Source organism: Oncorhynchus gorbuscha, unplaced genomic scaffold (genome assembly GCF_021184085.1).
Source record: "Oncorhynchus gorbuscha isolate QuinsamMale2020 ecotype Even-year unplaced genomic scaffold, OgorEven_v1.0 Un_scaffold_1598, whole genome shotgun sequence".
NCBI classification, from domain to species: Eukaryota; Metazoa; Chordata; class Actinopteri; order Salmoniformes; family Salmonidae; genus Oncorhynchus; species Oncorhynchus gorbuscha.
Genome location: NW_025746331.1, coordinates 40,001 through 50,000, shown reverse-complemented (window position 1 = coordinate 50,000; position 10,000 = coordinate 40,001). Strand labels below are relative to the sequence as shown.

The 10,000-nt window shown below is 48.5% G+C and overlaps 1 protein-coding gene and 1 pseudogene across 1 annotated transcript in view; both read right to left on the bottom strand.

Moving 5' to 3' along the window:
• The window catches only part of LOC124023340 (protein flightless-1 homolog), a 73,916-nt gene extending 69,160 nt beyond the window's left edge, over window positions 1-4,756 (bottom strand). Inside the window, 1 exon segment of the mRNA XM_046337854.1 lies at window positions 4,599-4,756. Within this exon segment, the coding sequence (XP_046193810.1) occupies window positions 4,599-4,661 (63 nt within the window). The 5' untranslated portion in view covers window positions 4,662-4,756.
• A 546-nt stretch (window positions 4,757-5,302) lies between these two features.
• The window catches only part of LOC124023339, a 33,479-nt pseudogene continuing 28,781 nt past the window's right edge, over window positions 5,303-10,000 (bottom strand).

The window sequence follows — 10,000 nt, the reverse complement described above, 5'->3', positions numbered from 1 at the left end:
AGAGAGGGGGGGGGGGGAGAGAGAGACTGTTGATTTCACTTTTGTATATTATCTACCTCACTTTCTTTGGCAATGTTAACATGTTTCCCATGCCAATAAAGCCCCTTGAATTGAATCGAGAGGAAGAGCGAGCGAGGGGAAGAGAGCAAGAGAGAGGGGAAGAGAGCAAGAGAGAGGGGAAGAGAGCAAGAGAGAGGGGAAGAGAGCGAGAGGGGAAGAGAGCGAGAGAGGGGAAGAGGAAGAGAGAGGGGAAGAGAGCAAAAGAGGGGAAGAGGAAGAGAGAGGGGAAGAGAGCGAGAGAGGGGAAGAGAGCGAGAGAGGGGAAGAGAGCGAGAGAGGGGAAGAGAGCGAGAGAGGGGAAGAGAGCGAGAGAGGGGAAGAGAGCGAGAGAGGGGAAGAGAGCGAGAGAGGGGAAGAGAGCGAGAGAGGGAAGAGAGCGAGAGAGGGGAAGAGAGCGAGAGAGGGGAAGAGAGCGAGAGAGGGGAAGAGAGCGAGAGAGGGGAAGAGAGCGAGAGAGGGGAAGAGAGCGAGAGAGGGGAAGAGAGCGAGAGAGGGGAAGAGAGCGAGAGAGGGGAAGAGAGGGGAAGAGAGAAACACAGACAGGGTAAGGGGCCAACACACTACAGTGCTAGCCTGTCCCAGATGTGTTTGTGCTCTTGCTAACCCCACTGCTGTCATTGTCAACACTAGGTCTATGTCAGGTTAACAACAGACTGGGACTCAACACTAGGTCTACATCAGGTTAACAACAGACTGGGACTCAACACTAGGTCTATGTCAGGTTAACAACAGACTGGGACTCAACACTAGGTCTATGTCAGGTTAACAACAGACTGGGACTCAACACTAGGTCTATGTCAGGTTAACAACAGACTGGGACTCAACACTAGGTCTATGTCAGGTTAACAACAGACTGGGACTCAACACTAGGTCTATGTCAGGTTAACAACAGGCCAGACAGACTGGGACTCAACACTAGGTCTATGTCAGGTTAACAACAGACTGGGACTCAACACTAGGTCTATGTCAGGTTAACAACAGACTGGGACTCAACACTAGGTCTATGTCAGGTTAACAACAGGCCAGACAGACTGGGACTCAACACTAGGTCTACGTCAGGTTATCAACAGACTGGGACTCAACACTAGGTCTATGTCAGGTTAACAACAGACTGGGACTCAACACTAGGTCTATGTCAGGTTATCAACAGACTGGGACTCAACACTAGGTCTATGTCAGGTTATCAACAGACTGGGACTCAACACTAGGTCTATGTCAGGTTAACAACAGACTGGGACTCAACACTAGGTCTATGTCAGGTTAACAACAGACTGGGACTCAACACTAGGTCTACGTCAGGTTAACAACAGACTGGGACTCAACACTAGGTCTATGTCAGGTTAACAACAGACTGGGACTCAACACTAGGTCTATGTTAGGTTAACAACAGACCAAACAGACTGGGACTCAACACTAGGTCTATGTCAGGTTAACAACAGACTGGGACTCAACACTAGGTCTATGTCAGGTTAACAACAGGCTGGGACTCAACACTAGGTCTACGTCAGGTTAACAACAGACTGGGACTCAACACTAGGTCTATGTCAGGTTATCAACAGACTGGGACTCAACACTAGGTCTATGTCAGGTTAACAACAGACCAAACAGACTGGGACTCAACACTAGGTCCATGTCAGGTTAACAACAGACTGGGACTCAACACTAGGTCTACGTCAGGTTAACAACAGACCAAACAGACTGGGACTCAACACTAGGTCTATGTCAGGTTAACAACAGACTGGGACTCAACACTAGGTCTACGTCAGGTTAACAACAGACTGGGACTCAACACTAGGTCTATGTCAGGTTAACAACAGACTGGGACTCAACACTAGGTCTACGTCAGGTTAACAACAGACTGGGACTCAACACTAGGTCTATGTCAGGTTAACAACAGGCCAGACAGACTGGGACTCAACACTAGGTCTACGTCAGGTTAACAACAGACTGGGACTCAACACTAGGTCTATGTCAGGTTAACAACAGACTGGGACTCAACACTAGGTCTACGTCAGGTTAACAACAGACTGGGACTCAACACTAGGTCTATGTCAGGTTAACAACAGACTGGGACTCAACACTAGGTCTATGTCAGGTTAACAACAGACTGGGACTCAACACTAGGTCTACGTCAGGTTAACAACAGACTGGGACTCAACACTAGGTCTATGTCAGGTTAACAACAGGCTGGGACTCAACACTAGGTCTACGTCAGGTTAACAACAGACTGGGACTCAACACTAGGTCTATGTCAGGTTATCAACAGACTGGGACTCAACACTAGGTCTATGTCAGGTTAACAACAGGCTGGGACTCAACACTAGGTCTATGTCAGGTTATCAACAGACTGGGACTCAACACTAGGTCTATGTCAGGTTAACAACAGGCTGGGACTCAACACTAGGTCTATGTTAGGTTAACAACAGACCAAACAGACTGGGACTCAACACTAGGTCTATGTCAGGTTAACCACAGGCCAGACAGACAGGGACTCAACACTAGGTCTACATCAGGTTATCAACAGCACAGATCTGGGACAGACTAACCCCTGAAGAGTCAGCAGAAGCACCAAGTCTGGCAACTTAAAGAGACCCAACTACATCACAGTATTATTTTGTCATGGAGCAGACGCTCTTTATCCACAGTAACTTGACAATTAGGGTTAAGTGCCTTGCTCAAGGGCATGTCGACATGATTGTTTTTAACCTCGTCGGCTCCGGGGATTTAAACCAGTGACCTTTCGGTTACTGGGCCAACGCTCTGCACAGCTCTAGGCTATCTGCCGCCCCGATTATCAGCAGAAAATCATGACGTGTTGTTTGTAGAAATAGAGAGAAGCCAAGAATAACAGGAGTGAGGACGTTTTAATAGTGTGACATCACAACACATGCTCGGAGCCTGGTGATGTCATCTTCCCCCTGGGTGACACATGGGAGGTGGGGGGGGCTAAACTCGACAAGCAGAAATACTTCTCAGCTGTACTTCTCAGCTGTGTTGTCTGACCGTGTTAACTTAAACATCTAAAGGGACAGATACATACATAATAAACTGTATCTGCTTCACACAGCTAGTTAGCTACAGTCCCACAGCTAGTTAGCTACAGTCCCACAGCTAGTTAGCTACAGTCCCACAGCTAGTCAGCTACAGTCCCACAGCTAGTTAGCTACAGTCCCACAGCTAGTTAGCTACAGTCCCACAGCTAGTTAGCTACAGTCCCACAGCTAGTTAGCTACAGTCCCACAGCTAGTTAGCTACAGTCCCACAGCTAGTTAGCTACAGTCCCACAGCTAGTTAGCTACAGTCCCACAGCTAGTTAGCTACAGTCCCACAGCTAGTTAGCTACAGTCCCACAGCTAGTTAGCTACAGTCCGACCAGTCCCACAGCTAGTTAGCTACATTCACACAGCTAGTTAGCTACAGTCCCACAGCTAGTTAGCTACAGTCCCACAGCTAGTTAGCTACAGTCCCACAGCTAGTTAGCTACAGTCCGACCAGTCACACAGCTAGTTAGCTAGTCAGCTACAGTCCCACAGCTAGTTAGCTACAGTCCCACAGCTAGTTAGCTACAGTCCCACAGCTAGTTAGCTACAGTCCCACAGCTAGTTAGCTACAGTCCCACAGCTAGTTAGCTACAGTCCCACAGCTAGTCAGCTACAGTCCCACAGCTAGTCAGCTACAGTCCCACAGCTAGTCAGCTACAGTCCCACAGCTAGTCAGCTACAGTCCCACAGCTAGTTAGCTACAGTCCCACAGCTAGTCAGCTACAGTCCCACAGCTAGTTAGCTACAGTCCCACAGCTAGTTAGCTACAGTCCCACAGCTAGTCAGCTACAGTCCCACAGCTAGTCAGCTACAGTCCCACAGCTAGTTAGCTACAGTCCCACAGCTAGTTAGCTACAGTCCCACAGCTAGTTAGCTAGTCCCACAGCTAGTCAGCTACAGTCACACAGCTAGTCAGCTACAGTCACACAGCTAGTTAGCTACAGTCACACAGCTAGTTAGCTAGTTAACAGCTGGTTTAACGCCCTGGTAGTGTTCCTGTGTTGGTTAGCTACAGTCACACAGCTAGTTAGCTAGTCCCACAGCTAGTCAGCTACAGTCACACAGCTAGTTAGCTACAGTCCCACAGCTAGTCAGCTACAGTCCCACAGCTAGTTAGCTACAGTCCCACAGCTAGTTAGCTACAGTCCGACCAGTCACACAGCTAGTTAGCTAGTCAGCTACAGTCCCACAGCTAGTTAGCTACAGTCCCACAGCTAGTCAGCTACAGTCCCACAGCTAGTTAGCTACAGTCCCACAGCTAGTTAGCTAGTCCCACAGCTAGTCAGCTACAGTCACACAGCTAGTCAGCTACAGTCACACAGGTAGTCAGCTACAGTCCCACAGCTAGTTAGCTAGTTAACAGCTGGTTAACGCCCTGGTTGTGTTCCTGTGTTGGTTAGCTCGTCGTTAGCTACCAGGCTGCTAACTAACTGCCTGTCGTTTATCTGAATAATGGTCCGGAAAGTTCAAATATAACCGTGTTTATTGTTGTCTTACTTTGAAGTCGTTTCCAGACAGGTCGACCCCCCGGATAAACGGAAGGACTCCGGTGGCAGCCATTTGTGCTTCGGGAAACCGTCCGTCCGTCGCTCTGTTGGTTTGTCAGGCGGAGACACTGGTTACCACAGCCACAAAGTCAGAAACAGCTCTTTATCTTCTTAAATGGGATTTTAAACCTTACTCACACTGGGAATCTTACGCCTAAGATTATTAAATTAAGGCTTATTTTTTGTTTTCATACATTTTTCTGATTATAGCCAACTATGTGGCAGTGGTAACTTTACTTTGTGGGTGTGGTAACTAGTGGAAACCCTGGTGAAGGATCCTGCTTTTGTCAAATGAACGTAATATTTGACTTTTCGCAGCAGGTTTAGGATATATAAGATAAGGAAAAGGGTTAAGCTAAAATGATCAACATTTGACAGAACAGCTGCTGGGACCGGAAACACCCTGGCGGAACCGAACAGCCCTTCCGGTGAGGTGCGCCCCGTCAATCAATCAATAATGAAGTGGTCACAATCAAAGATATTCTAGTTTCGCCTGTTCCTCGCTCTGCTACTATCTAATCAATAGAAACACCCGTTTCTATTCCATTTAATTCGTTTTTACACAAGTCCTTCCTACTGTAACTTAGTAAATATTAATCAACACAAGGGAGATATTTTAGAGGCACTCGTCAAGACAGAATACAGGACACCAGATTGCTGGGATCAGTGATTTTATATAAACATTCAAAAATAACCGTATTAATCTCCCCTTTCTCCAGTCTGTCTCCTCCCAGCTGGTACTTGGATTTACAATCCTATTCTTTACGCCAATGTTACATATTGGGGACAAATTACCATTCAAATCCATTCTTTTATTTCTCTGTAAAATATTGATCTATTCTCCATGTCATATAAATGCAGTTTCTCTGTCAGAGGTGAGACAGAATGAACCCAGTCCCACTCCACTCCTGTCCCAAATGAACCCAGTCCCACTCCACTCCTGTCCCAAATGAACCCAGTCCCACTCCACTCCTGTCCCAAATGAACCCAGTCCCACTCCACTCCTGTCCCAAATGAACCGTGGTTTAACACCTCTAGAAGCTGACCTCTGGTCCCCTCCTGATGTTTAGGGTTAAAGGGCGAGTTGAAGGTAAACTGATTCCAGTAGTTCTGTGTTTATATCAAAAACATCAACCGCTGAGCTTCCTGATCACGTCGGAGTTCAGAGGTCGGGGACAAGGTCACACGGGGGCGTCAGAGCATCTCTATGGCAGCAGTGGGATCAGGGGTTAAAGGTCAGCGCTGAGGGCAGGTGACTCGTGTGTGTCCAGGCATGTGACAGATGCCACAGGTACGGGGCTTCCTGGTAGCGGGGGGTTTGGTGGTGGGGGGGGCTCCTCCTCCCCCAGTCTCCCTCCGCCTCTTCCCCCAGTCTCCCCCTCCAGAACCTGGTAGAGACACAGACAGAGGGTTAGCAATGGGGGGTGGGTGTATGTGTCTGCATGTGTGTGTGTGTGTGTGTGTGTGTGTGTGTGTGTGTGTGTGTGTGTGTGTGTGTGTGTGTGTGTGTGTGTGTGTGTGTGTGTGTGTGTGTGTGTGTGTGTGTGTGTGTGTGTGTGTGTGTGTGTGTGTGTGTTATAGCGTGTGTGTGTGTTATAGCGTGTGTGTGTTACAGTGTGTGTGTGTTATAGTGTGTGTGTGTGTTATAGTGTGTGTGTGTGTTATAGTGTGTGTGTGTGTTACAGTGTGTGTGTGTTACAGTGTGTGTGTGTGTGTGTGTGTGTGTGTGTTACAGTGTGTGTGTGTGTGTGTGTGTGTGTGTGTGTTATAGTGTGTGTGTGTGTTACAGTGTGTGTTATAGTGTGTGTGTGTGTGTGTTACAGTGTGTGTGTGTGTGTGTGTGTTACAGTGTGTGTGTGTTAGTGTGTGTGTGTTAGTGTGTGTGTGTGTGTGTGTTACAGTGTGTGTTATAGTGTGTGTGTGTGTTTTATAGTGTGTGTGTGTGTTATAGTGTGTGTGTGTGTTACAGCGTGTGTGTTACAGTGTGTGTGTTACAGCGTGTGTGTTACAGCGTGTGTGTGTGTGTATGTTACAGTGTGTGTTATAGTGTGTGTGTGTTATAGTGTGTGTGTGTGTTACAGCGTGTGTGTGTGTGTGTGTGTGTGTTACAGCGTGTGTTTCGTTACCTGGTGGTGGGATGTTCTCGTCAGCCCAGAGGAAGAATCCACACTGTTGATCTCTGGGCTTCCCACAGGTATGGAACACTCTTCCTTTATTAGGTCCTTCCTTCTGCACTGTCTTCTGAACCGCTGGCTCACTGCAGTTACAAACCACCTCCCCCACGGAGGTCCTGGGGGGCTGGTGTGGCCTGCTGGGTGGCGCCCCCTGGGGGCCTGGAGGGTAAACGTTAGTGTCGGGCTGGTCGGTCCACAGGAAGAAGTTACAGCCTCCAGAGGAACACTTATAGAACCGTCTGCCCTGGTTAGGACCGTCTTTCCTCACGGTGAGGAGGACCGCCTCCGACCCACAGTTACACACTGTGACGTCACCACCTCTGGGGTCAGGGGTGGGGCCTGGGGTCAGGGCGAGGGTGGGGGGCCAGGACGAGGAGGGGGGGTTGGGGGCTTGGGGAGACAGGGGGTCCAGTCTGGGGGCTGGTCGAGGTCTAGGCTGATTGGTTGCAGTGTCTCCCCTTCCTCCTCCTCTTCCTCCCCCAGCTGCTCCTACTCCTCTTCCTCCCCCAGCTCCCCCTCTTCCTCCTACTCCTCCCGCCACGCCCCCTCCACCCATTCTGAGGTATTTGAGGTTGAGCACCTCCCTCAGTGTCTCGTCACACCCTCCGATGCAGCCCACAAACTCCAGCGGCATCATGGGAGGGAGGCTGCCTCGTCGGAACTTCAACTTTAACCTGCAGAAGAAGAGACAGGAGGAGTCATGTAGAGTAGTCTTTATTACACCCAGGGGGGGCAGTCCATCTATAGGTTATTAAATATCAGAGGAGACAGTAGTCTGTCCCAGTCCATCTATAGGTTATTAAATATCAGAGGAGACAGTAGTCTGTCCCAGTCCATCTATAGGTTAGTAAATATCAGAGGAGACAGTAGCCTGTCCCAGTCCATTGGGGATCGATAGGTTATTAAATATCAGAGGAGACAGTAGTCTGTCCCAGTCCATCTATAGGTTATTAAATATCAGAGGAGACAGTAGTCTGTCCCAGTCCATCTATAGGTTAGTAAATATCAGAGGAGACAGTAGTCTGTCCCAGTCCATCTATAGGTTAGTAAATATCAGAGGAGACAGTAGTCTGTCCCAGTCCATCTATAGTTTATTAAATATCAGAGGAGACAGTAGTCTGTCCCAGTCCATCTATAGGTTAGTAAATATCAGAGGAGACAGTAATCTGTCCCAGTCCATCTATAGGTTATTAAATATCAGAGGAGACAGTAGTCTGTCCCAGTCCATCTATAGGTTAGTAAATATCAGAGGAGACAGTAGTCTGTCCCAGTCCATCTATAGGTTATTAAATATCAGAGGAGACAGTAGTCTGTCCCAGTCCATCTATAGGTTAGTAAATATCAGAGGAGACAGTAGTCTGTCCCAGTCCATCTATAGGTTATTAAATATCAGAGGAGACAGTAGTCTGTCCCAGTCCATTGGGGATCGATAGGTTATTAAATATCAGAGGAAGAGACAGGAGGAGTCACGTACAGTGGGGCAAAAAGTATTTAGTCAGCCACCAATTGTGCAAGTTCTCCCACTTAAAAAGATGAGAGAGGCCTGTAATTTTCATCATAGGTACACTTCAACTATGACAGACAAAATGAGAAAATAAAATCCAGAAAATCACATTATAGGATTTTTATTTATTTATTTGCAAATTATGGTGGAAAATAAGTATTTGGTCACCTACAAACAAGCAAGATTTCTGACTCTCACAGACCTGTAACTTCTTGTTTAAGAGGCTCCTCTGTCCTCCACTCGTTACCTGTATTAATGGCACCTGTTTGAACTTGTTATCACTAAAAAAAGACACCTGTCCACAACCTCAAACAGTCACACTCCAAACTCCACTATGGCCAAGACCACAGAGCTGTCAAAGGACACCAGAAACAAAATTGTAGACCTGCACCAGGCTGGGAAGACTGAATCTGCAATAGGTAAGCAGCTTGGTTTGAAGAAATCAACTGTGGGAGCAAGTATTAGGAAATGGAAGACATACAAGACCACTGATAATCTCCCTCGATCTGGGGCTCCACGCAAGATCTCACCTCATGGGGTCAAAATGATCACAAGAACGGTGAGCAAAAATCCCAGAACCACACGGGGTACCTAGTGAATGACCTGCAGAGAGCTGGGACCAAAGTAACAAAGCCTCTACCATCAGTAACGCACTACGCCGCCAGGGACTCAAATCCTGCAGTGCCAGACGTGTCCCCCTGCTTAAGCCAGTACATGTCCAGGCCCAGGCCCGTCTGAAGTTTGCTAGAGAGCATTTGGATGATCCACAAGAAGATTGGTAGAATGTCATATGGTCAGATGAAACCAAAATATAACTTTTTGGTAAAAACGCAACTCGTTGTGTTTGGAGGACAAAGAATGCTGAGTTGCATCCAAAGACAATCCCCCTCAGCTCAAATATGACCACCCATCGCCCCTCAAATATGGCCACCCCTCCCCCTCAAATATGACCACCCATCGCCCCTCAAATATGGCCACCCCTCCCCCTCAAATATGACCACCCATCGCCCCTCAAATATGACCACCCATCGCCCCTCAAATATGACCACCCATCCCAACCCCCCTCAAATATGACCACCCATCGCCCCTCAAATATGACCACCCACCCCTCCCTCAAATATGACCACCCATCGCCCCTCAAATATGACCACCCATCGCCCCTCAAACATGACCACCCCATCCCAACCCCCTCAAATATGACCACCCATCCCAACCCCCTCAAATATGACCACCCACCCCCCTCAAATATGACCACCCCTCCCCCTCAAATATGACCACCCCTCCCCCTCAAATATGACCACCCCTCCCTCAAATATGACCACCCCTCCCCTCAAATAGGACCACCCATCGCCCCTCAAATAGGACCACCCATCGCCCCTCAAATATGACCACCCATCGCCCCTCAAATATGACCACCCCTCCCACCCCAAATATGACCACCCCTCCCCTCAAATATGACCATCCCTCCCCCTCAAATATGACCACCCCTCCCCTCAAATATGACCATCCCTCCCCTCAAATATGACTACCCCTCCCCCTCAAATATGACCATCCCTCCCTCTCAAATATGACCACCCCTCCCTCTCAAATATGACCACCCCTCCCCTCAAATATGACTACCCCTCCCCCTCAAATATGCCCATCCCTCCCCCTCAAATATGACCATCCCTCCCC